At 45.8% G+C, this 27,782-nt stretch overlaps 1 protein-coding gene across 1 annotated transcript in view; it reads left to right on the forward strand.

Annotated features, from left to right (window-relative positions):
- SORL1 (sortilin related receptor 1) overlaps window positions 1–27,782 on the forward strand; it is a 110,794-nt gene that overhangs the window by 12,692 nt on the left and 70,320 nt on the right. The window contains exons 2-6 of the mRNA XM_028707291.2: window positions 19,443–19,559; window positions 21,356–21,481; window positions 23,361–23,522; window positions 26,351–26,418; window positions 27,478–27,658. Of these exons, the coding sequence (XP_028563124.2) occupies window positions 19,443–19,559; window positions 21,356–21,481; window positions 23,361–23,522; window positions 26,351–26,418; window positions 27,478–27,658 (654 nt within the window). The remainder of the gene's footprint in view (window positions 1–19,442; window positions 19,560–21,355; window positions 21,482–23,360; window positions 23,523–26,350; window positions 26,419–27,477; window positions 27,659–27,782) is intronic.

Here is a 27,782-nt window from a genome sequence, read left to right on the forward strand (position 1 = left end):
GGGTTCAGGAGGGTATGCAGCACTGAAAGCAATTGTCTGATGTACATAAGGAACTGATTAACATTACAAGTGATAATATTGAATTTACTCCAGAATTATTTTTTATTTCTTTGTTTAAGGGTCATAAGGATATCAAGTCTAAGGACTGGATTTCACATTTGTTAACTGCAGCTAGACAAAGTGCCCCTTTTTGGATTCCCTAAACTTACTTGCGTGGTATAAAAGGATTTGGAGTTCAGCAATAGCAGGGCAAATTACACGTAAAACCCGGTTTGTGCAGGGAAAAGAGGAACCACAATAATTTTATGCCAGTTGGCAGAACTTTTATCACTTATGCACCAGGCCAACACACAACAATGCCAGTCATGGGTATTTGGCAACTTTCATGTATGTGACATGATCCCTATAACTTGTTAATCTTTGAGGAGGTTGTGATGGATCCTGTATAGTGCACTGGTTCTATAAGTGTTTTGTGTTTCATATTATATTTAGTTTAGTTTTAGCTAAATAAATTCAATTTTAAAAAACCCCATGGATGACAGAGAATTAAATACTTAGTTCTGCTACCTGAAACACTGGAATTTTCAGATGAGATCTGTGCTATTTTACCTGCCAATATGCCTTCCTGATCCAATAAGTGTAAGTCCCATGCGGTGTAAAAACTGAGATACGAAAGCTAGGAGCTAAATGGCACCTTGAACCTGGGTTATGGGTGCAACAATGGAATGTCTAGGTACGCTTTTTTATAACAATAAAACAAAGACAAAAACGATTGAGCTGCAGCTAAAATATTGTGTTCATTTTTCATATGGTCTGGTCCTTCCCCTGCCCACCCACCCCTAATATTCTTAAGAGGGTCTCGGTCAGGTTTATCGCCATCTGATTGTGTCCTATGTTTCGGCCCATCTGTTTATGTCTAGAGGGGTAGCTGTGCTAGTCCGTTCTAGCAAAAACAACAAAGAGTCTTATGGCAACTAAGACTAAGAAATCTATTCTTTATTATGTATTTAGAACTCAGTAACCCAGTGCAGAGTCAGACACAGTGTTCTTGATCTGCAGATTGTGATCGAGAGACTAGGAACAGGTTGCTCACCTGTATTTTTCATCCTTTCCGTCACTCATGTGACTTGAATCTTGTTGTTTATGCATAACTCTTTAGCATTGTGCTTGCATTGGGCCGAACAAACTGTGGTTAGGGCTAAGGCTTCGGGAACTGTGATTTGAAAGCAGATTTTGATATTTATTTGTAATCTTTTGTACCTCGCCTCTTAAGGTTTAAGATCTCCAGGGCGGATTACCAAAGACATGATGCAAATAAGAGTACAGTGGTACCTCAGGTTAAGTACTTAATTCGTTCCGGAGGTCCGTTCTTAACCTTAAACTGTTCTTAACCTGAAGCACCACTTTAGCTAATGGGGCCTCCTGCTGCCGCCGCGCCGCCGGAGCACGATTTCTGTTCTTATCCTGAAGCAAAGTTCTTAACCCGAAGTACTATTTCTGGGTTAGAAGAGTCTGTAACCTGAAGTGTATGTAACCTGAAGCGTATGTAACCTGAGGTACCTCTGTAATTTGAAACAATTCAAGCTATTCAAAAGAAGTTTAGTAGTGACTCAGTGGGGGCGGGCTGGGGTAGCTCATTTTAGCATGGATGAAAAGCATCATCTTCCATGTCTGCAGCACTTTGCAAAGAATGAGCAGTCATAACATATGTTTGCATGTTACTTTCTCTAATGTATAGCCCCTTTTTTGCAGACTTCCCCCTAACATATGCGTTTGTTTACACATTGGTTAGTAGAAGAACAAAAATGCGAATTTTGAGGATAGTGAAAGTGTTTCGGCTTGTGTATTGGATTGATAAGTGTGAATTTGCTAGTTTCTCATTAAAATGCAAAACAACCGCAACAACCTCACATACTTTAATTTATCTGCCATCCTTAGTGACCCGCTAACCTAGAACCAGATGCTACGTACACCACAGAGAAAGGAAAAGGAAATGGAGACTGGGGAAAAACATAGGTCCTGGCTATCTGCAGGGCTGTATTCTCCCCTACAAACCTGCCCAGGCTCTGAGATCTTTAGGGGAGGCCCTTCCCTCAGTCCTGCTACCCTTTTAGGCACTCTTGGTGGCGATGTGGGAGAGGGCCTTCTTGGTGGTTGCACCCAGACTTTGGAAGTCCCTGCCTAGAGAAGCTAGACTGGCTCCCTCCTTGTTCTGCTTCCACCAGCAGGTGAAGGCTACGGTATTCCTTTTTAAGGGAAAGGGCTTCAGTAGTGACATTTTTGTTCTTTTAGAGTTTAATTGCAACGATCTTTTATAGGTTTTTAGCTTTCTGTGTTTTATCGGTGACGTTTTAATTAGTGTACGCTGCCTTGAGTCCCAGTCTGGGGGAAAGACTGGGTATTAATCATGATACAAATCAGGGCAAGAATATTTTCAGTTCTACAGTCTTAGGAGGGGTGGGGAGTTGCTGACCCCTCAGAAGTTGTAGGGTTATAATTCCTACCATTCCTGAGAATTGGCCATGGTGGCTGGGACTGTTTAGCATTGCGCTTGCATTGGGCCGAACAAACTGTGGTTAAGGCTAAGGCTTCAAGAACTGTGATTTGAAAGCAGATTTTGATATTTATTTGTACAGTGGTACCTCGGGTTAAGTACTTAATTCGTTCCGGAGGTCTGTTCTTAACCTGAAACTGTTCTTAACCTGAAACACCACTTTAGCCAATGGGGCCTCCCGTTGCCGCTGCACCGCTGCGGCACGATTTCTGTTCTCATCCTGAAGCAAAGTTCTTAACCCGAGGTAATATTTCTGGGTTAGCGGAGTCTGTAACCTGAAGTGTCTGTAACCTGAAGTGTCTGTAACCTGAAGTGTATGTAACCCGAGGTACCACTGTAATCTTTTGTAACTCGCCTCTTAAGGTTTAAGATCTCCAGGGCGAAGTCCCTTCCCCTCCATGGGGGTTAGAGAGTTGTGCCAGCACTGAAAAGGCATTAAAGGGGTTCTAGGTAACCCTGAAAGACCCTCTCCACCTGCGGGGAAAGGCTGCAATCTTAGAGCAATCTTAGTTAGCCTTAAGTGTACATTGCTACAGATGGAACATGATTTGCTAATGCAGATCACTTGTCGAGGGGGTGAAGGAATTGTTCTCAATAGGAGAATGAAGAAGAGCCAGCCAATTCTAGGTCCCACAGTCTGTCCTGCAATGCTTGCCATACCGATGAGGGTGAAGCGACTGGCACATCTCCTGTCTCTTGCCGGAGGTTGGCAGAACAACGAGAATGGCCTTTTTGTGTCTGTTGACGTATGGTTGTCCTCCCCGCCCCCCAGTCTCCTCCTAATGCACACGAAGGCCTCGCTGGAGAGAGGAGAGGGGGTGTAACGTAGCTCTTGCCTTGAAATAGTTGCTTTCACGCTGGAACCTGGCAGGTGAAGTTTCACTAAGGTTGGTTTATGGAACGGCATTCAGGCGATGCTTCTGTTCTGCCTCCCCGCCCCCTTCTCCTTAGAACAAAAAGAGGAAAGCCGCAGCTCAGCCGTTCAGAACCAGGGTGGATTTGTTATGCAACGGCGTATTCCCCCCCCAGCATTTAGACTTCGGGCAGCATGTGGATTAATTCTGTTCTGCCAGTCTGGTGGAACTGGCTACGGACGGTAATTCTAAAACAAGCTGGTGGCTTGTGCAGATGGGCTGACAGCCCTGTGATGTTAGAAGCCCGGAAAACTGCCTTAACCTAAGGCTACATTCACACAGCAGTTTATTCCATTCCGTTTCCCTAACTGCTATATTTGAGCTTTCTCACAACGTAAAATCCACATGCAGAAAACTAACTGTACATAGCACACATTCAGTGCTCATTTCTGTGTTATTAGGTTCCAGAAAAAGAAAAATCAGTTTGCAGCCCCCTTAACCCAGAAAATGTCAGTTATTAAAGTGATGAATTTTGGTGGGGGGTATTCTGCCATATAGATGTTCCCTGCTGTTTTCATGGGGGAACAGAAGCAGGCATGTGCAGAAACGGGGGGGGGGGGGGAGTAGCAGCGATGTTGTCCAGTGGCTTCCATTGTTGTATCGCACCATGTCCACTGATGTGAATGAAATTCATTGTGAAATGCTTATTTCTTGGACAAAAGGCCACAGTTCCATAATGCAACAGGTACCGCAGTGTGAAAGGAACGCTAGAAAATGGAACAGAAGCACTAGCATTAAAATCAGGAAAAGTGACACAATTATCCCTATGTCTGAATGGACCCCAAGGCAGACCATTGGGTCCATCTAGGGCAGTATTCCAGGGTTTCCCAAACTTGGGCCTACAGCAGTTTTTGGACTACAGTTCCCATCACCCCTGACCACTGGTCCTGCTAGAATGATGGGAGTTGTAGTTCAAAAGCAGCTAGAGAGCCAAGGTTGGGGAACCCTGGTCTACACTGACAGGCAGCGGCTGTCCGGGATTTCTTGCAGAAGTCTATTTCAGACTTACCTAGAGATGTGAGGGATTTGCACGTGAGGAGTGTTCTTTACCGTTGAACTGTAGCCTTTCCTTTCAGTAATGTTACTGCCTTAATCTAGATGGCATTTATTTATTTCAGACAGACACAGACACACATGCGCACACACACACACACACACACACACACACACACACACCACTTAATTATTTGCATTTCTGAGCAGTGTACATAGAACCAATCCACAGAGATGGAACGATAAAAGAGTGTCGCAACATGGGTGACAGGACTGCACTGCTTGCAGCTGCTTCCCCAGGTAGCAAAACTCCCTGCCAGTAAGAAATAAACCAACCCTAGGCCATTTTTTGATGCGCAAACATTCACAGATCCTTCCCCGTTGCCCTGTTCCCCGTTGCACAGTTCATTCTGGAGCCTCGTGCTCTGTCCACCTCATTTCGTTCTGCCAGGCCTGATTCATTACAGGGAAAATAGCTATTTACAAGTCAGCCTTTCAGAGTTTTATGACTCAAATAAACCCGGCCTCCTCAACATGATGGGGATTAAGACATAAATTTGGGCATTGTGGTCTTGTGGGGGGGGGGGGGGGAGAAGCCAGGAAGCCCAGATTTTATTGACTCATCACACACACACACACAAAAAGAAATCCAGTGAAGGCGTTTATTGGGTTTGGGTTTGTGAAGGTGGTTTTCGAGTTCAAAGAGGCTGGTGTCTTGTGGCTTCTGCTGCTTGTCGTTCTCTCCTGCTTCTAGTTTCCTTATTCAGTCCTACTGCATGATTTGGCGGCGCCAGATTCACATTGTGGTTTTGCGAAAGGCACACGCGTCAGTTCCCTCCTCGAAACCTGAAGGAGGTCTGAAACCTTCTTGTGTCCACATCTTCAAATCTGTTCTGACCCTTTCGGCTGAAGCTGCTTCTTTGTGAAAACACAATTTGCTTCATTGCATCGCATACACTGGGGCTGGGGGAAACCTCAGGCCTAAGAGCCAAACATGGCTCCCCAGGCTTCTCTGTCTGACCCCTAGGACTCTTCTCAGGCCCATAGCTGTCAAGTGTCCCTCATTTGAAGGGACAGTCCCTTATTCCAGCGCCCTTAAATGTCCCTTAAATGATGTCCCTTAAATTTCAAAGGAAGCAGCTCCTCTCCCTCCCTCCCTGCAGGCCAGGGAGGAGGGAGGCTCCAACTGTGTTGCTTGGCTGTGTTGCTCACCCAATAAGAAGTCTAAGAACGACTGGGGGGTGGAGCTTGCATGCCTTGTGTGTGGCTAGTTAATGCAAGCTGAGGGGTTTTTTGAATGCTGGACGCCATTTTGTTGCACGTGCTGCTGCAAACTTTGCAGTGCAAAGCCAGGCCGGGGAGCCATCTTAAGTTGAGACTGCATAGGCCTTGTGGTGCATGTGATTCAGATTCTATTCAGTTGAACCTCTGGTTACAAAGTTGGTTGGACAGTGTTCTCGAAGCTACCAGCATGAGTTTGACCAGACTGCAGGAGGACAGGAAGACTGGAGTGCCTGGAACAGGTGAGGCTGCAGGTCCCTTATTTTGGCTGCTGGTCCCTTATTTTCAAGGCTGCTGGTCCCTTATTTTCAAATCTGTAAGTTGACAGCTATGCTCAGGCCGTACCCCTCAGTAGGCCGTACTCTTCACTGACTCTGTCTGTATCTTCCTCGAGTGCTTTGGCTTGGCTGGAATGAGTCCCCGAACCTGGGAGACCAGGGTTCAAATCCCCACTGGGCCACAAAGCTCATGGGGTGACCTTGGGCCAGTCACAGCCTCTGACCGTAACCTGCCTCTCAGGGTTGTTGTGAGGCTAAAAAGGGAGAGGAGAGGAACCATGTACACCACGGAGGAAAGGCGAGATAAAGATGTAACAACAAATAAATGAAAACAAATGTGGCCCTCCGGTGGGAAAAGGTTCTCCACCCTTGACAGAACATCAAGTATATTACTGAAAGAGATGGTCGTGTTTTGGGTTTAGATGCTGAAATTTGCATTGTAGACTCATAGGATGGTAGAACTGGAAGGGAGCACGAGGATCATCTAGTCCCAACCCCCTGCAATGCAGGAATCTTTTGCCCAATGTAGGGCTTGAACCCACGACCTTGAGATTAAGAGTCTCGTTCTCTACCGACTGAGCAGTCCCTCTGGTGGGTCTTGCCTCTGCTGCGAACTCGCAAAGCCGCACATAACTCTCTCAGCATCGACTGGCAGTGCGAATAAAACTGGCCTGCCTTACACAATTGTGGTTAAGGGTTGCTGAAACAGTTTATGTGAAATGCTCTCAATTCTGAAGCATTGCAGAAGGGCTGAGTATTATAAATCAGTTTGCCAGGATCTCTATACAAAGAGGAATAGCTGAGATGCAGGCTTGGTAGCAAGATAGCCTGTTGTCTGCTCCAAGCATTTGGGATTACAGTGGTACCTCGGGTTACAAATGCTTTGGGTTACAAACGCTTCAGGTTACAGACTCCGCTAACCTGGAAGTAGTACCTCGGGTTAAGAACTTTACTTCAGGATGAGAACAGAAAGCGGGAGGCCCCAATAGCTAAAGTGGTACCTCAGGTTAAGAACAGTTTCAGGTTAAGAACAGACCTCCGGAACAAATTTAAGTTCTTAATCAGAGGTACCACTGTAGTGTCAATCCTATCTGCCTGGGGGTGTCCCCTGCTCCCCAATTGGAATAAAACTGGAAAGAGAAGTGCTGGTGTTCATATCTCTTGTATGAAAGAAACTGGTTTTGTATTGAGGCTTCCTACAAGTAGAGATGAGAGAGGCTGAGCAGAACAAATCTCTTCTGCATGCTACGCTCAGTGCAGGGTTAACGTTACCAGCAGCAAAACACCTGCTTCCAGCTCCTGTTTACTTCTTAAGGGCGGCTCCATTAAGGAAAGCTGTTCCTGGGGCAACTGAGTCCAACCACATTGTCTGAGTCACGAACAGGTGATTAATTAACAGCTGAATGAATGCTTGAAAACACCTCCGGCAGGCTGAATCTTCTGGGAGCTAAGTATAAATATCAGGGTGGGTGTTGAGGCGTCATTGTGTTGCAAGCTTCTGAGTGCTGTCTATCACACTGTCGAAATATATGTGACATGCACGCACGCACATGGGGCTGCCACCTCAGCCTGCGCTGCTCGCCAACCCCACTGATCGTGATGTGGCACTACAGAACCTCCAATGGGGGACTGCGTGATGACAGCCTTACATTTTTATGTGTATGGGAAGATATACATGACTTGCAGCATTGATGAGAGGTGTATGGATACAAGGAGAAGGAAGCAATGGATGACCCTGGATGGACTATATGACATGGCTTGTAATAAGCTGTCTTGTTCAGGGTTACAGATATTGATAGGAACAGAGGACAGGATGAAAATTAAAGTTTTGGTCATGGTGTGTGTGTGTGTGTGTGTGTGTGTGTGTGTGTGGAGAAGCCAGTGTATTTGAAAGGTTGGTTTAGCATGAGTGAAAGCAAACTACAGTTAGCCTTTTGAGGAGCTCTTGAAGGAGCTGGGTGTATTTAGCCTGGAAAAGAAGGGACTGAGAAGAGATATGATAGCCATCAAATATCTTAAGTGCTGTCACGTGGAAGAAGAAACATGCTTGTTTTCTCCTGCTGTGGAGGGTAGGACTCAAACCAATGGCTTCAAGTTACAAGAAAGGAGATTCCGACTAAAAATTTGGAAAAAAAACTTTCTGACTCTAAGAGCTGTTTGACAGTGGAACAGACTCCCACGAGAGGTGGTGGACTCTCCTTCCTTGGAGGTTTTTAAGCAGAGGTTGGATGGCCATCTTTCATAGATACTTTATTTGAGATTCCTGCATTGCAGGGGGTTGGACTAGATGTCCCTTGGGGTCCCTTCCAGCTCTTAAGACTCTATGATTTATTTATGATTAAAGTATCTCCTACCCTTTGTTTCATAGGGGCCCAGGGTGGCAAACAAATGCTAATACCATAAAAATGTCTTTTAAAAAATCTAATACAGATGCAGACTGTCATGCGAGCATCTTGCAAGCATGACATCAGTGGTTAAGCATGATGGCTTTCTCTGTCACATGTTTCTGACCGCCACTTGCTGGAAAAGGCAGGAGGGGAGAGGACTCTTGTGCTCAGCTCCTTTTTGAGGTTCCTATGAGAAGAAAATCCTCACCTGTACAATTGAAAGGGAAAAGTGACCAGCTTCTAAGCTTATTTTTGTTTGTTTCCATGTGTGAAAACATTTGAATCCTTCTGGCCTGTGTTTTAAAACACCCACAAGGTAACAAGCGATTGCTTAACATTTGATATGGGATATAAAACCATGCAGCATAAAGAAAACCCACAGCACTTCATCAAAATTGCAACCAGCTATTCCCCCAAAGAGCAGTTGATAGGAATCAATTGTTGGATGTCTTGTGAAACGTGTTGGTCTTGGCCAGCCTTGCAAAAGGCAACAGTTCGTCATCCCTTTAGGGCAGGCACACAGTGTGAGGGTCAGAACTGAAAAAGTCCTTTCTGGTGCTTCCAGTATCTGGAGCCCAGACTGGTTTTGGCAGAGATGGGGAAACTGTGGAACTCCCTGTCTGTTGACACCAGGCATGTGCTTTCACGCTACTCTTTTTGCCTTGTTTAGTCGTTTAGTCGTGTCCGACTCTTTGTGACCCCATGGACCAGAGCATGCCAGGCACTCCTGTCTTCCACTGCCTTCCGCAGTTTGGTCAAACTCATGCTGGAATCTTCGAGAACACTGTCCAACCATCTCGTCCTCTGTCGTCCCCTTCTCCTTGTGCCCTCCATCTTTCCCAGCATCAGGGTCTTTTCCAGTGAGTCTTTTCTTCTCATGAGGTGGCCAAAGTACTGGAGCCTCAGCTTCAGGATCTGTCCTTCCAGTGAGCACTCATGGCTGATTTCCTTAAGAATGGATAGGTTTTATCTTCTTGCAGTCCATGGGACTCTCAGGAGTCTCCTCCAGCACCATAATTCAAAAGCATCAATTCTTCGGCAATCAGCCTTCTTTATGGTCCAGCTCTCACTTCCATACATCACTACTGGGAAAACGATGGCTTTAACTATACGGACCTTTGTTGGCAAGGTGATGTCTCTGTTTTTTAAGATGCTGTCTAGGTTTGCCATCGCCTTTCTCCCAAGGAGCAGGCGTCTTTTAATTTCGTGACTGCTGTCACTCTTTTTGGCCCCTGCTAAAAACATCATTGTTTCAGCAAGTCTATCCAGACAAGTATAATGTGTTTCAATATGGTCTTTAACTTATCGTTGATTTAAATTATTTTTTGAATGTTTTAAGTAGCTGCGGTTTTAAAAAAAAAATTTTTTATTAAATTTTCTAAATTACATTTCAAAATATTCATTTAAACAACCTTAAATCAATGACTTCCCTTCTTTTCTTTCCGTGGTTCATTTTGCATACCATACTATACATCCCTGCATATTTTACATAAACCAAACAATTCAGTAATCCATTGTTACATCCATCAAAACTTATTTACACTGTTGAATTTATCTTAATGCTACCAGCATTTTAAAATAAACACAAATTTCACCTATATATTCAGTAAACATTTTCCAGTCTTTTTTAAACTTGCATTCTTCTTGTTCTCTTATTCTATAAGTGCAAGCTGCGCGTATTCCATCAGTTTAAGTTGCCTTAAATAGCTGTTTTTAAAAGTTGTTTTTAAAAAAACTAATACCTTTATTATTATTTTCTTTTTGTAAACAGCTTTGAGCTTTTATTACGATCAAGCAGTTTCTGCCCTTTTTGGAAACAAATGAATACATTTTCCCCCCAGCTGGATAAATGAGTCTGTACCACGAGGGTCTATTTGTTAGAGTTTTAAGTCTTGTTTAAATCTATTTGTTGTTTGTGTTTTTGAGTATCTTATGTGTGAATCACATTGATACAGAAGTTTAGAAGGCTATTGATAAATGAATTTCAATTATATAATAGTGAAATAAAATTAATAATACTGAGCCAGGCTATTGGTCCAACTAACTCAGTATTGTCTGCACTGACTGGCAGCAGCTCTCCAGGGTGTCAGGCAGGGGTTGGAGATGCTGTGGTTTGAACCAAAGACATTCTATACAGTATATGAAGCAGATACCCCACTCCTGGGCTGGGGCTCTTCTCTCAAGATGCAGGTACCCATATGCCTGCCTTATACTGTCAGACCATTGGCCAGTCTAGATCAATATTGTCTACACAGACTGGCAGTAGCCCAATAGTCAGGGATGATTGGTGCTGTCACTGAGCAACATTTGAAGGGCCAGAGGTGAGCTATCCTTGATCTAAGGCTTTAACCATCAACACCAGCAGTTGCTATATTTAAGAAACGTGGAATTATATTTTGAAATAACTACGGAAGAACACAGAGAACAAAGCAATAAAACCACTAATTAAGGGATGAGGGCCTGTCACTGATTATGGTCCTTAGTATATAATGGGCGGAACAATTAGAATAAAGCAGCTCTAAAGAAATGTTAATGGAGTTCTGCAAAGTTTGAATGTCCCTGAATCACGTAAGATGTTGGCATCTGAACTCAACTGGGATGTGGTCAGAAACTTCCGCTCTCCTACACGGGTGATAAATGGAACCGCGGGGCTGCAATACCTTTGATAATTCCTTGCTTGTTGCACTTTGCTGAGCAGCTTTGCACAGAATGCTAGTTAGGCTCTCAAATTTGATCAATCCAGTGTTGAGAAGGTGGCTTGGGAGGCTTCCAGGTATGTTCTGCAGCATGCAGTTACCGTATTTTTTGCTCTATAAGACTCACTTTTCCCCTCCTAAAAAGTAAGGGGAAATGTGTCTTATGGAGCGAATGCAGGCTGCGCAGCTATCCCAGAAGCCAGAACAGCAAGAGGGATTGCTGCTTTCACTGTGGAGCGATCCCTCTTGCTGTTCTGGCTTCTGAGATTCAGAATATTTTTTTTCTTGTTTTCCTCCTCCAAAAACTAGGCACATCTTGTGGTCTGGTGCGTCTTATAGAGCGAAAAATACGGTACTTAAGAAAGGTCTTGAGGCAGGAATCCAGGAGTCCTTTCGTTCCAAACCTATGGTGATGTATGGCTGCATCATGTCTTTTGAACTGGGACCTGGCGTAGTTATTTCACATTTGGTGATTAAGCTCTCAGCCGATGACTCCTGGTCAATCTGGTTTAATATTGTCCACACTCACTGGCAGCAGACCTCGAGGGTTCCAGGCAGGAGCTCGACATTCCTACCTAGGGATGCCAGGGATTGGATTTATTTATGTCATCAGTTTGTGAATCACCTTCCACATTGACCTCAAGGCAATTTGCATAAAAGCAACTAATAATATCTTTTTTAAAAGTGCAGAAAATGAGAACTACAGATAGGTTTAACAACAACACCTGAGGCAGAGATCTATTCACCCAGCTGGAAAAAAAACTTGTAGAATCTAAAACGGCTTCGATTGTTTCCGGAAAGGACAAATAGTGGGTACCTGCTTTATCCCAGCCTCTCAGTAGGCCTCTCAGTAGGCCCTGCTCAGATTTATGGTGGAGCAGGCTTCTGATATTTTTTTAGGACCTTGAAGGAGAAACTCCATTGCAGAAAGCTGTGGCCTGCTAGCATATAAAGGGTGAGGCAATCTCTCAAGTAACTTGGTCCTGAGCTGTATAGGATTTAATATAGGAAGCTGCTTTAGTACTGAGTTGAACCATTGTTCTGTTGAGCTTGGTATTGTCTACACTGACTGGCAGCTGGGTTTTTGTTGCCTGGAAATGATTAGGATTGAGGTTGACAGAAGTACTGTTTTTGGGGGACAGGAGGTGGGCGGGTGTGGAGGACTCCCTGGTCCTGAATGGGGTAACTGTGCCCCTGAAGGACCAGGTGCGCAGCCTGGGAGTTATTCTGGACTCACAGCTGTCCATGGAGGCGCAGGTCAATTCTGTGTCCAGGGCAGCTGTTTATCAGCTCCATCTGGTACGCAAGCTGAGACCCTACCTGCCCGCAGACTGTCTCGCCAGAGTGGTGCACGCTGTAGTTATCTCTCGCTTGGACTACTGCAATGCGCTCTATGTGGGGCTACCTTTGAAGGTGACCCGGAAACTACAACTAATCCAGAATGCGGCAGCTAGACTGGTGACTGGGAGTGGCCGCCGAGACCATATAACACCGGTCTTGAAAGACCTACACTGGCTCCCAGTACATTTCCGAGCACAATTCAAAGTGTTGGTGCTGACCTTTAAAGCCCTAAACGGCCTCGGTCCAGTATACTTGAAGGAGTGTCTCCACCTCCATCGTTCTACCCGGACACTGAGGTCCAGCGCTGAGGGCCTTCTGGTGGTTCCCCCGCTACGAGAAGCCAAGTTACAGGGAACCAGGCAGAGGGCCTTCTCGGTAGTGGCACCCACCCTGTGGAATGCCCTCCCACCAGATGTCAAAGAGAACAACAACTATCTGACTTTTAGAAGACATCTGAAGGCAGCCCTGTTTAGGGAAGCTTTTAATGTTTAATAGGTTATTGTATTTTAGTGTTCTGTTGGAAGCCGCCCAGAGTGGCTGGGGAAACCCAGCCAGATGGGCGGGGTATAAATAAAACAACAACTACTACTACTACTACTACTATTACTACTGTTACCTGGGCCACAACAACAACAACTACTACTACTACTACTGTTACCTGGGCCACTGAGCTTTGGCCTTTCCCTCAAAAGCTGGTACTAAAGCCTTGAGCAGATTGGCAGCCAGCAGAGACCCCACAGATACTATATGCTGGTGGAAGTTTCCTCCCCCAAAGCACCCTAGCTGCTGCATTCTGCACTGTGCTGCAGCCTCCAGACCCACCCCATAGATCTAAGTATACTGAATTTTCCTGTTATGCTGTTTACAATCCCCCAGTGATATGGGAAGTATGGTATACACCTGAATGATACCGCTCTAAGCAGCCATGGCTCCCCCCCACCCAAGAATCATGGGAACTATAGTTTCTTCAAATGCTGAGAGGGGTTAGGAGACACCACAGAGCTACAGTTCACAGAGTGGTTTAGCAACCAGTCTCTCTTCCCAGCTGTACCTTCCAGATGTTGGATTCCAACTCTCTAAGAACGTAAGAAGAGCCCTGCTGGATCAGGCCAACGACCCACCTGGTCCAGCATTCTGTTCTCACATTGGCCAAACAGATGCCTATGGGAGGCACAGGAGCAGGACCTGAGCTGGGCTCCCATCTTCTATGACCATTGGCCAAGCTGGCTGGGGCTGATGGAAGTTGCAGTCCAATGTCACACAGTTCACAGGCACCATGTTGCCTGTCTGTGTTCTAAGACAATTACACTCCTTGGGTGAAGTTGGTATTGAGGCTCAGCTACCGCATTGGCCCAAATATAAGCCGCACATTTAAAATTAAAGGAAAAAAAAAAGACAATACCTGAGGAGGAGCGGGGGCCAAGGGGGGCCAAGGAGGCAGCACCTCCCCTTACGGTTTTGACTTTTAAAATGAAGCTGCATTTTAAATGGCATTTTAACCTGTATTTTAAATTGTTTTTTTCTTTTTCTTTTTTCTTATTATGTTTCCACTGAAATTTTATTGGTGTTAGCCGCCTTGAGCCCTCTGGCTGCGGAGGGCGGGGTATAAATTTATTATTATTGTTGTTGTTGAGGGCGGGGTATAAATTTATTGTTGTTGTTGTTGTTGTTGGGGCAACAGTTCGTCATCCCTTTAGGGCAGGCACACAGTGTTAGGGTCAGAACTGAAAAAGTCATTTCTGGTGCTTCCAGTATCTGGAGCCCAGACTGGTTTTGGCAGAGATGGGGAAACTGTGGAACTCCCTGCCTGTTGACACCAGGCATGTGCTTTCACACTACTCTTTTTGCCTTGTTTAGTCGCTTAGTCGTGTCCGACTCTTCGTGACCCCATGGACCAGAGCACACCAGGCACTCCTGTCTTCCACTGCCTCCCGCAGTTTGGTCAAACTCAAGCTGGTAGCTTTGAGAGCACTATCCAACCATCTTGTCCTCTGTCGTCCCCTTCTCCTTGTGCCCTCCATCTTTCCCAACATCAGGGTCTTTTCCAGGGAGTCTTCTCTTCTCATGAGGTGGCCAAAGTATTGGAGTCTCTTCACAATCTGTCCTTCCAGTGAGCCCTCAGGGCTGATTTCCTTCAGAATGGATAGGTTTGATCTTCTTGCAGTCCATGGGACTCTCAAGTGTCTCCTCCAGCACCATAATTCAAAAGCATCAATTCTTCGGTGATCAGCCTTCTTTATGGTCCAGCTCTCACTTCCATACATCACTATTATGGTCCAGCTCTCACTTCCATACATCACTAACCAGAGGTACCATTGTATTATTATTATTAAGGTACCCCTGCCCATCAGGGCCAGTCGTGACCGACTCTAGGGTTGCGCGCTCATCTCTCTCAAGAGGCTGGGAGCTGGCGCTGTCCGAAGACACTTCCGGGTCACGTGGCCAGCGTGACTAAGCTGCATCTGGCGAGCCAGCACCAGTGCCGCACACGGAAACGCCGTTTACCTTCCCGCTAGAAAGCGGTCCCTATTTATCTACTTGCACTTAAGAGTGCTTTCGAACTGCTAGGTGGGCAGGAGCTGGGACATTATTATTATTATTATTAATAATTATTATTACTATTATTCTTCAGCAGTGGCGGCAGGCGGCAGCGCTTCCAGAGGGTCAGCACCACCATGGCCCCCCAAAGCGCCCCTCGGCGGGCTAAAGCCAGGCAGCATCTCGGGCTAGCGCCAGTCGCAGCACACCAGCTGGATCTCCTGTTCCTCCTCCTAGCAGACCTCGCTCTCTCACTCTCGCTCTTCACTTCCTTCCTCCTCACCTCCTTCTGGCTCCCTCTCAGGGAGCCAGCCCAGCCAAAACCAGGCAACACCCAGGGGCAAGCCTGTGGCTCCAACCCAATTTTTGTAAGGTGGCGAATATAAGCCATACTTTTTAACTTTTCACGGTCAGAATATGGAAGGGGAAAAAAGTGTGGCTTGTATTCAGGCCAATACGGTACTACTTCCATCCCTCACTGAAAGGGGGCCAGGATCCACGCTTTCTGGGAAACAGACCTGGTTTCCCTGCAATCATGCTATGGGGGAGATTTTAATCCTGTGATAATATTTGCACTCCAGATGGATTTATTTTTAGCACATGCTCCTCTGTTCGCTTAGTTTCCCTTACTGTTGACAGTGTGCCATGCTGGGAAGTGGTTGAGTTGTCAAGATCTGTTTCGGTTTCTTTCTCCTTCTTACGTAGGGGAGGTTACTGGTACAGACATTAATTCATATGCACAGGTTCAAGAAGAAACAGGAAGGCACACTTCCTGCGCTTGCACACGATGTAATGAATGGTAAATAAAAAATAGGGGCTTGCAAATCTCTCCTGTGGAAAGATGCATTTTGTCTCACAGCTCACAGGAACCTAAAGAAGAGCCCTGCTGTGTTATTTGTTGAAGTGGGCTTCTTAGAATTTGACAACATTTCCCAACTGGAGGAGTCCTCAAAGCAAATGTATTTATATATATTTCAGAAGCCGAAGCATCATGCTATAAGACTTCAGAATTTCTGTTTTGTTAGGCAGTGTAATAGAGATGTGTGTGTATCATCTGTATATATCTATATATAATTACTGCAAGAGTGTTCTGCAAATATTCCTTAACTAATTTACATGGTTTTCAAATTCCTTTAATCCTTCCTTTCTGGTAATTTTGTTCCTCTGCTACTCTTTCTGGCTAATGGGCACACACGCACCATGTCTATCGCTCTCTCTCTTTTCCATGTGAGTGTTAGGATTCCCTTGAGCGGTTGTGTTGACCTGATGTAGCAGCAGGGTGACCGGCTGGTTTAGGATCTGGGACAGACACAAGCAACAGACAGAATGAGTGCAACTGAGCCTATGCACACAGATTCTCCCTCTCTCCCCCATCCAACATAAGAGCCCATAATTTTTTCTTTTTCTTTCTTTAAATGGCAGACAGGCATCTTCATAAATAAATTAGAAGTGTAGAATCGTCGAGTTGGAAGACACCTCAAGAGACATCTTGGCCCAAGGCCTTGAAGCAGCAAAATAATGATTGGTCTTGACATTTGCTGTGTTTAAAACAACCCTGCCATGGGTCAGATCAAGAGGCAGCAATGCACATGGTTTTTTTTGGTGTGTATGTGTGTGTGTTTGGTGGATGTACTATAATAGTGGGATATATAGGCAGCTGATGTGGTGGGGAGCCAGGCTTTCTAGTTAAGAGAGTGAAACAGACCATTAGTAGATTCAGGACAAAAGGAAGATATTATTTACACAATGCAGACTAATAATAATAATAATAATATCCCAACCCTCATCCAAAGATCACAGGGTGGTTTACAGTTTAATTAAAATTCTAGAATCTTCCCTTTTATCCCACAGCCACTAAGTTTACTCAGGAGCCCCAGGTGAGTGACCTTGTCAAAAGGATTTTGAAAATTCTCAGTACTGCATCACCCAAGTCTACATGTTTACTGACACTCCAGTTGCAAGACTTCCCTTTGCAGAAGCCATGCTGATTCTAACTCTGCAAGACTTATTCTCCTAGTGCAGGGGCCAGCAAACTTTTTCCGGAGGGGGCCGGTCCACTGTCCCTCAGAACTTGTGGGGGGCCGGACTATATTTTGAAGATCACCCCCCACGACTCTTCCCTCCCTTCTCCACAGCACTGGATGAGCCCCAGTGGCTGCTTACCTGTGCCTTGTGAGCGGCGGTGGCGGCGGAGGGACGATGAGCGGCACAAAAGGATTGGCTCCGGAGAGGGGCTGCTTAAACTGGTGCTCAGCCAATCGCAGCTCAACAAAGCCCAGCCCCCTTCCTCCTCCTCTAGGCAGGGTGGGGAGAAGCCAGGAGGAGGGAGGGAGGAGGCGCCGCCACGGTGTGTGTATGTGTGTGTGTGTGTGGGGGGGGATGACGCAGCCCGAACAATCAGAATCCCCACGCCAATCCATGCGGCAATTCCCGGACTGTCCGTGGGCCGGATCCATAAGGCAGATCCAGCCCCCGGGCCTTAGTTTGCCAACCCATGTTCTAGTGCATAGGTATTTTCATAGGATAGAAATACTTCTACAAATAAAGAAATAAGATGCGCTTGGTAATTTTATCTTTAAAACTTCCCGTCAACTTGTGTGGGACAGTACAGTGGTACCTCTGGATGCGAACGGGATCCGTTCCGGAGCCCCATTCGCATCCTGAGGAGAACGCAAATCGTGTCTACAGGTCGTGATTTGCCACTTCTGCGCATGCACGCGACGTCATTTTGAGCATCTGCGCATGTGCGGGCAGCGAAACCCAGAAGTAACGAGTTCCGTTACTTCCAGGTCGCCGTGGAGTGCAACCCGAAAACGCTCAACCTGAAGCAACCTTAACCCGAGGTATGACTGTACTGGCTCCTTCTCTCCTGGATCTAAGAGATCCCTTCTAAACATGGTTACACTGGCCATTTCCCAGACCTTGGGTACAGCAGCTGATCTTTGGAGAAGTTACGTATTTATGTGAGAAGATTAGCAATATCTAATTTGAGGTTTTTTTTTTTTTTTTTTTTAAGAGCTCTCAGGTGGATACCATCCAGACGTAGCGATGTGTTCATTTTTTCATTTGTCATAAGGCTCGGAACTCAAAAGCTCCGCTTGAACCAGAACTCCAGTTCTCATTATTCCTTGATTGCAAAGCTTTCTGATGAGATCAAGGCCGAGCATCAAAAGACCCTCAGCGAGGTTTGCTTGTCTTGACGTAACCCAGAAGGCAAGAGCATCCCCTATGGGCTTGTTCTCACAACCGTTGAGCGGCAGCCCAGCTCTTCCTTGAAAAGAGCTTTTTGGCTTTGATATCATTCATAATGTTTGGAGTGTTTAACATGCATTAATACTTGAGCTCTGCTCAGTACCACTTCTGAAGAGCGTAGGTGGTTCAGCTGCGGGTTTTTAATGAAAAAGGAATTAAATCGTTAAGTGGAAGCCTTCTAGCAAAAGCAGGGTTGGAAATGTGCGGTCCTTCAGGGGAGGTGAGCTCGTCGACTGCAGCCCATTGTCTCGAGAGTGCCTTCTCTTAGCATCACCTTCCACATGATGTAACAAACAGGTTTGCAGTTGCCTCATGGGAGACAATCCCTGTCTCCTGATGCACATGCCTTGATGAATAAACAGTGGGAAAGGGATGGCCAGGAGCCAGAGGAAGTGAAGTGATAATAGAGCAGGGAAGTGGCGCGTTATTCTGTTTTCTTTTTTAATCCTAGGAAATGAGAAAGTTTGTGGGGAAATTGCCTGGTAAAGACCCCCTTCCCTCCTTTTGTGCATCAGATTATTTTTTGACGAACAGTGTAGGCTGCACACTTTCTTGGGCGAAAAAAGATCTCATCGCTGTTGTACATGCCTTGATTTAGCCTCGAGTTGGACTGCTGTAATACCCTCTGCTTGGAGCTGCCCTAGAAGACCGTTTGGAAGCTACAACGGCTGCTTGCAAATGCTGGTTTTTAGTTAGCCTGACTCCCAGTTTGTTTCTGGGTTCAATTAAGAGTTCTGGTTTTAATCTTTTACAGAGAAATCGTAACCCCTAAACCTGTTTGCTAGTGAGGATTATGATTAGGAATTGTGGCTTTTTGATCAGTACACTGGCGGACTGTGCTGAAATTTGAAGGGCAGGAAAGAACTGTATGTTGGTATGTTGCCTCAAATTATGTCAGCCTCCAGAGATTTTCAGGGTTAACAAGGTTGCAAACAGATTCCCCCACCCCTCCAGAAACAAAACCAAACCGAGGCCAAACTTTTGCTAGATTCCTCCAGATTTCTGGAAGTGGCTTTCACATCAGGCGAAAGATCACATAAAATGTGAAGAACAGGTAAGGAAACGTCATGAAAATGGGATAAAATGCAGTCTGAATACAGCTGTAATGTGACGAAACTCACATTGGACGTTCTTTTAACAAGACTCTTTCTTTCTTTCTTTCTTTCTTTCTTTCTTTCTTTCTTTCTTTCTTTCTTCTGCTTCCCCAGGTCAGCCTGAATGATTCCCACAACCAGATGGTCGTTCACTGGGCTGGAGAGAAGAGCAACGTCATTGTCGCTTTGGCCCGTGATAGCTTAGCCTTCCTAGGCCCCAAGTTAAGTGATGTAAGTAATTATGTCTGTGTGTGTGTTTTGTGTTTTGTGTTTTTAAATAAGTTTAAGGTGGAAAATAACACAGATAACCAAACTTCGACACAGTTAGTTGCTTAGCATGGATTAATGCTCCAGCCCTCAAATCAGTTTCCAACTAGTGCCTAATTTCTGTTTTGTACTGTTTTTGGCACCCTGCTAAAATCTTCTTCATGTAGGCAAGTATAGCCAGTTATGTAAAGCTGACATGTATTTTTACGTGTAATTTTATTTTATAGCATATCTTTTAAACTATGGATTTAATTTATATTGTGGTCCCCTCACTCTGGGGTCATTGCTTTTAAGTTCTGACTGATTAGTAATTTTAATGCATACTTTATGTAATCCACTTTAGAGGGTTTTTTAAAAAGCACACACACACAATTAAACAGTATGGTAATGAGATGAAATAATAAAATAGGCCTTGATAAGCAGGCAGCTATCAAAGCCGTTTCAGGCTATCCCCAAAGTGTGCCCCAATAATTTTAGGGAATATTAACTTGTACTTGTTGTAGGCACGGCTCAATTTAGTTTATTGTAAGTTTCCTTGTTAGGGACGCGAGTGGCACTGTGGGTTAAACCACAGAGCCTAGGACTTGCAGATCAGATCAGAAGGTCGGTGGTTCGAATCCCCGCAACGGGGTGAGCTCCCGTTGCTCGGTCCCTGCTCCTGCCAACCTAGCAGTTTGAAAGCATGTCAAAGTGCAAGTAGATAAATAGGTACTGCTCCGGCAGGAAGGTAAACAGCGTTTCCATGCACTGCTCTGGTTCGCCAGAAGCGGCTTAGTCATGCTGGCCACATGACCCGGAAGCTGTATACCGGCTCCCTCGGCCAATAAAGCGAGATGAGCGCCGCAACCCCAGAGTCGGCCATGACTGGAGCTAATGGTCAGGGGTCCCTTTACCTTTAATGGGGAAAGGACCCCTTTATAGGAACCACCCATATAGATTGCACAACACCATTCGTTTTGGAGCTGGGAGTGGGCAGGGAGGAGTCGGAAATCTTTAATGAAACCAGAAGGTCAAATTTCAAAGTAATTACGTTTTATCAGCTCAGTATAACAAATAGTAAAGGTTCCAGAGACATGACATTTGCCCTCACCTTCTCTGTTGCTGGAAAGCTCCACGAGGGCACAGAGACCTGCCTTTTGTTCACTTACATTATTCTGTGTAAGTTGCCATGGCTTAATGGCTCTGTATAAATATGACAAAAATAATACTGTTTAAGAACAATGAGGAAGCTGGTCTGTTGAGCTGGTCCATCTAGCTTGCTGCTGTCTAGGGTTCAAGACAGGGAATAATTCCCAGCCATACCCAGAAATTCTGGGGATCAAACCTGGAACCTGCATGCAAAACAAATACTCACTACCAGTGAGCTATGGCCCTTCAGGAACAAGTGATTGTTGTTGTACGGTAGCCTGTTCCCTGATTTGCAAACTCACTTCCCTACTCCCTCCCAGACCTGCTCCTCTTCCATTTGTTGCAGCTAAGGGTGAGCAGCTGCAATAGTCCGTCCTGTCTCCTGAGCAAGCCTGAGGACGCTCAGTTGACATCGTTCTTAATACAAGGAGGCAGCCGCCATAGCTCTGCACCAGGAAGCCTCCATTGCAGTGCTATAGCAGCTCCTTCCTCTTGCCTTGGTAAAGAAAAATAAATCCCAAATTCCTTGGTTTTTTAATTAATTTTTTTTAAAGAACCACATGATTTGGTGGGGTGGAACGGTCTTTTTGTGTGTGTGTGCAGTTTGTAACATTAGCATCTTTCCTTGCCAGGTTTATATTTCTTACGACTACGGGAAAACCTTTAAAAAGATATCGGAGAAATTCAATTTTGGCCCGGGGAACAGCAGCCAAGCAGTGATTGCTCAATTCTACCACAGCCCAGCTGACAACAAGAGGGTAGGAAATTAGAAATTGTTTGAATGTGTAAACAAAGGATTTCAACTGCACACCCCCTGGATTTAAATAAGGGTGTTCTAAATATTTTGGGGTTGAAACTAGGGTAGGTTCCACATTTTTTCCTTGAAAAAGATCTAATGCAAGTGTTTGGCGCTTTCTCTCCCCTGCGCCGCTTTGACCTTTGCTTCTTTCTCTTTTCTGGGCTGGTTACCGTATTTTTCGCTCTATAGGATGCACCCGACCATAGGACGCACCTTGTTTTAGAGGGGGAGAACAAGAAAAAAAAAATCTCCCCCTCTCTGCTCAGCGCCCCTTTAGCGCACTGACCCCTCTCGCTCTAAAGGCTTCAGCGAAAGCAACGCGAAGCCTCCGGAGCGCGGAGGGAACGCTCCCTCTGTGCTTCGGGGGCTTCGCGTTGCTATTGATGAAGCCAAGGAGCCTGCATTCACTCCATAGGACACACACACATTTCCCCTTAATTTTTGGAGGGGAAAAAGTGCGTCCTATAGAGCAAAAAATACGGTACATGGTTGATCCCACCTAATTGGGGGGGGGGGGGGAGATCTCCTGCGTGGTGCTTGATTTGGTTTGACAATCCTTCTTCCCAGGGAATTCTGGGAACTTGTAGCACTGTGAGAGGAAAAGGGGTCTCCTTACAACTCTAAACACCATGAACAATCGACAGCTCCCAGGATCCTTTGGGAGAAAGCCATGCCTGTCGTGTGTTGAATGTGTGGTGTGAATGTGGTAAAGGTAAGAGACACATCCATTGCTCCACCCACTTTTGCCTCTGGACCCACCCACCCCAGGCACACGGCCCCTGGAAGCCTGCCTGTGAGGCCATGTGGCCCTGCTATGATAAGTAGATGTTATGGAAGGAGAAGCTGTACTTGTGGTTTCCAGTTTTGGCAGCAGCTGTGAGGTTTGTTTTGTAATGTCTAGTTCCATCCTTGGATGAGCTTCTCGGTTTGTGTAGAAAATGTCAATTAAACTCAAACCTCCCTCCCCCATCTCCTTGTTTTGACCTCTGCGAAGTCTTCGCTTCGCCGTTTTGGTCAGTGATGTAGCGTCTCTGCCGTGCCTTCAGAGGTCTAAGTGTGTGCCATGCTCAGACAGAACAGTAGAAATCGCTGCAACTAAACAGCTTTTTACCTAACAGCTAACGGGTTCGTGTAGCCGAGGGAAAATATTTGTCTCCTGAGGATTACAGATTGCGTTTGATCAAGAAAACTGACTGAGTAGCTTCTTATTTTGCGGTGGGGAGATGGGAGAGGGCAGAATAGAAAACAAAAGTCTTCCGTTGGTTTTTTTACAAAAATTCTCTCACCGAAAGCAAAGGCTGTATAGTTGTCTTCTGTGGCAGATGTGAATCCTAAACTAGTTTTGCAAGCCAAGCTGATGGGTGCCTTGCGGAAATGAAGTCACCAGGCTTGTCATCTCCACCACTGAAGGAGGGAGGCCTAGTCTAGCATTTAACTCCATAACCTGCCTGTCCCCCCAGCCATCTGATCCTAAGGGAAGGTCTAAACTGCACGTTTTGAATTTTATTGTGCTATTATCTTCTTTAATGGGTTGGGCAAACTGCTGTTCTGAATAATGCTTTGAATAGGGTAGGGAGCACTGGGGATGAATTTGTAGAACCAAGAGGGCAGTGGATGATTTTTTTATTTGGAACCACTGTTTTAAAATACAATTTATTGTATCGGTGAGGGATTCTGGCTACAGAAACTGGTGAAAATGTAACAAAAAGTGGCATACTGTTTTTTGTTGTGTGTGTATGCAACTTTCACATCCAAACAATTCTGCCAAGATCTGCGTGCTGATTTTTGAAGACCCACTGATTTTTTTGTCCTACCCTTTCCTCCTTTTCCTTTTACAGTACATCTTCGTTGATGCCTTCACTCAGTACCTCTGGCTTACCACGGACTTCTGCAACACCATCCAGGGCTTCTCAATTCCGTTCAAAGCGGCAGATCTGCTTTTGCACAGCCGGCTCCCAAACCTCATCTTGGGATTTGACAAGACCCATCCCAACAAGCAGGCGAGTAGATCACTGACGGATGCACATGCCGAAGGCTCCCAATTTCTGCTTTTCTTTCTGTGGGTGGGGAGTGTGTGTCCTGCGAACGGGATGCTCTGTGTGGGAAGGTGCCTCGGTGATCACGCAGAGCGCAGTTAAACTGTGGAACTCCCTCCCACTGGATGCAATGACGGCCGCCAACTTGGATGGCTTTAAAAGGGAAACTGGACAAATTCACAGAGGATACAGCTTTCAGTGGCTACTAGGCATGATGGCTGTGCTCTGTCTCCATAGTCAGAGGCAGTAAGACTTCTGAATGCTAGTTATTGGGAATTGCAGGTGGGGTGAGTGCTGCTGGTGCACTAAGGTCTTGCTTGTGGACTTCCTATAGGCATCTGCTTGGCCACTGTGAGCCAGGATACTGGCCTAGACACAGCATTGGCCTGATCCAGCAGGGCTCGTCTTATGTTCTTAATCATTTGTCTGTCTTTTGTGTTTTGGATTGTTAACCCCGTTCAGAACCCAACTCTTTTAGAGCACGAGACTCTTAAGCTTAGGGTTGTGGGTTTGAGCCTAATAATAATAATAATAATAATAATAATAATAATAATAATATACAATATCTTTATTGTCATTGTCCCATGCAGAACAATGAAATTGAAAAACTACATGAAACTACATAAAAACTACATAAAACTACATAAAAACTACATAAAACATTCAAAACCCCCTAAAAACTCTAATAATAATAATAATAATAATAGTAATAATAATTTTATTTATACCCCGCCCTCCCTGGCTCAAGGCGGCTAACACCAGTAAAATTACAGTAAAAGCATAATAGGGGAAAAAACCAATTTAAAATTCAGATTAACATGCATCCCACGAGGAGCAAAAGATCCTGCATTGCAGGGAGTTGGACTAGATGATCCTTGAGGTCCCTTGCAGCTCTACAATTCCTTGGTTTTAACTTGGTGCCCTCTAGATATTTTGAGCTGCATCTCCCACCACCCCTGATCCTCGGCCATGTTGCATGGTGGCAGTGCATGGTCCAACAAGATCTGGCAGGCACTATGTTTGATAGAGCATCTGCTTTACATGCAGAAGGCCCCCAGTTCAGCTCCTGACATCTCCTATTGTTGTTGGAGGGAGGGATGTCCCCTGCCTGGAACTCTGGAGATCTGCTGGCAGTCAGTGTAGACCAAAATGAGCTGGATAGGCCAGTGGTCTGACAGCTTCTCAGTTCTATGGAAAAGAGGCCTTCTGCGACCCTGCTCTTCCTCCTGCTCTCAACCATACTGTGTTCAGAGCCTGGTGAAGGAAGAAATTAGGCCAACGATTCCCACTTCCCAGCAAGAAGCCTGCCTTTGTTCCTCTTCAGGCCTGCTCTGCATTGTTCTCACGCCTGGCTCTCAAAATGGGCAGGAGCCCGGGAGGTGGAGGGACGCCAGACAGCCTAACTCCGCTGCCCTGGTACTTGGCAGGAACAACAGTGTTTGTCTTGTGTGGTCACATTTGGGTGGTTTTGCTTCCCCGCTCCCGCTTTCAATGTTTGGATGTTTCCTTCACCATAACTGAAAGGCGGTTAGCGCCCTGGGGTTGGTGGTCAAAGCCTCGGAGACGATTTCTCGCTTTGACTCGGTTAGCCAGAGCGACACTTCTCGCCCTCGAAAAGAAAAAAGGGAGGAGAAATATCTCCCAGCTCCCAGCAACAGAGAGCCAGAAGGAAGCATCGCTTGCAACCTCTCCCTGGTCATTTCCCTTCCCGGCGAGCTCTCCTCTCATTGTGTTCCTCCCTTTCCACCGACGTAATCTTGCCCTGATCTCAGCAACCATGGCGCTTGCTACTCACTGGCAGGGTGAAATTGCTCGCAAGCTCTTTCTGCACCAGATCCGCTTGGGGTTAAAAGAACATGCTGGCTCTGCATAGCTTTCGTGAGATTTCACGGGGCCACCTGAGTTCCCACAAGCATCCCCAGCCTTCCAGAGCCGTCACACTGAGAGGGTCTTGCCTCTCAAGCAAGGCCTTTCCCCCCCTGCCAGGTTATCTGGAATAATAATAATAATAATAATAATAATAATAATAATAATAATAATTTATTATTTATACCCCGCCCATCTGGCTGGGTTTCCCCAGCCACTCTGGGTGGCTTCCAATACAATATTAGAATACAACAATGCCTCAGACATTAAAAGCTTCCCTAAACAGGGCTGCCTTCAGATGTCGTCTAAAAGTCTGTTAGTTGTTGTTTTCTTTGACATCTGGTGGAAGGGCATTCCACAGGGCTGGTGCCACTACTGAGAAGGCCCTCTGCCTAAAAAGGGCTTTTAAGCACTCCAGCTTGCTACCTGGGTAAGGAGCTCTGGGAGCACAGGGGATTTTCTCCCTCTGCCCCACTTGCTACCTGCGGGGCAGCTCCAAGGATTTGGGTGTCCCTGATTTTTGTGTACACATGGAACCTTTGGAACCGAAGCCCTGTGTAAGATGCGACTGCACTGGGCTTGCTTCGTGGTGCTCAGGACTTTGCAGGCTTATTGTAATTTGAACCAGAGTGGTTCATTGGGTGGATGAGAGGATAGTGTCTTCTTAACCACTGTGTGCTTATGTGGGGGAACACGGCTGTGGCCGCCAGTTCCCTAGCCAAGTATAAGGTGCAGCATATCTCTTGCACTTTTAACTCCTTCCTGAACCCATCACCCCATATTTCTTTTTCTCACCACCAGCCTTTGGCAGCCTGAGACAGCTTAATGCACAGCACCCAGGATCCACCCTGATCCATGCATTCCATCTGGGTTTGGCTCGTCCACCAAAATCCAAACATATTTCTCCATGTTCTAATTTCTTGCAGCTCTGGAAGTCGGATGATTTTGGGCAGACGTGGATAATGATTCAGGAGCACGTGAAATCGTTTTCCTGGTAAGTTGTGGAATTCTTTGCAGGCTTCTCGGGAGCCTCTTCTTCCTTCCCACCCATTGCAATGTCATCTACACCTCTTTCTAAGCAAGGGGCTTGAATCCCTGGGCTCTGCTACTCTAGGATGAAGGCGGAGTGTGTGCATCGTCTCCTTCCTTAAAAAAGATAAAAAGTTCCTTGCATGGATCATCAGGAACAGGAGTACTCTAAATGTTTCTTTCAGGTGTGCATGAGGTTGCCTTTGTGCCTGGTTTATGAATTTCCTAGGCATCTGGCTGATCATTGTTGGAAACACAATAATGGGATAGTAAGGCCTTTTGTTCTGATGCAGCTGTGCTGTTCTTATGCACTAAGTCTTGACTACAGGAGAAAAGTCAATGAGCAGCAATGCTTGGCTTTCACTTTGGAGGTGCAGCCATTGTGTTTCTTGGCATTTTTGAAATCTGAAACCAAGGCAATGTGTGTGTTTTATTATTTTCTGCATCAGTGAGGGCTAGAAACTGTACAGTGGTACCTCTGGTTACGAACTTAATTCATTCTGGAGGTCCGTTCTTAAGCTGAAACCGTTCTGATCCTGAGGCGCGCTTTCGCTAATGGGGTTTCTCGCTACGTGAGCGCCTCCGGTGCACAATTTCCATTCATATCCTGGGGCAAAGTTCGCAACCGGGAGCAGCTACTTCTGGGTTAGCGGAGCTCGTAACCTGAAGCGTTCGTAACTAGAGGTACCACTGTATTTAGAAGTGTTTATTATACAGGTCTATCTCCCAAACAGATTACAGATCGGATCTAAACACCTGTCAGGCTGTACACTGTCTGGTGTTTCATGGACCTGGGGATTAGAAACGTAAACGATGAAATTTTGAGCAGCGGAGGTTTTCAAAGGCCACTGCAGGTTGCACCAAACTGTCTAGGGGAAGATGGTCCCTATTGCTCATTAGGTAGAGTAATGAAAATGACGAGCAGTAGATTTAGAACAGACAGAAAGGTCGGGATATAAAGCTAATGCAACAAGAATGGTATACATAGAAAATATGGCTTCTTTTCTTTTCTTTTTCTGACAAGGGGTGTTGAACCGTATGACAAACCCTACACAGTTTACATCGAGCGGCATGAGCCTACCCGGGCCTCCACAATCCTCCGCAGCACAGATTTCTTTCAAACCAGAGAAAACAAAGAGATTCTGCTCGAGGAGGTTGAAGACTTCCAGCTGAGGGAAAAGTATCTGTTTGCAACAAAATCTGTGGTAAGGAGCATCTATAGAGCAGGAGTGGGGAACCCCAGGCCTGGAACTGTGAACACGGCCCTCAAAGCCTCTCTGTTTGGCCCCTGGTACTCTTCCCAGGCCATTCAAACCCTGCTCCTCTTTC

This window comes from Podarcis muralis, chromosome 15 (assembly GCF_964188315.1).
Source record: "Podarcis muralis chromosome 15, rPodMur119.hap1.1, whole genome shotgun sequence".
Taxonomy (NCBI): domain Eukaryota; kingdom Metazoa; phylum Chordata; class Lepidosauria; order Squamata; family Lacertidae; genus Podarcis; species Podarcis muralis.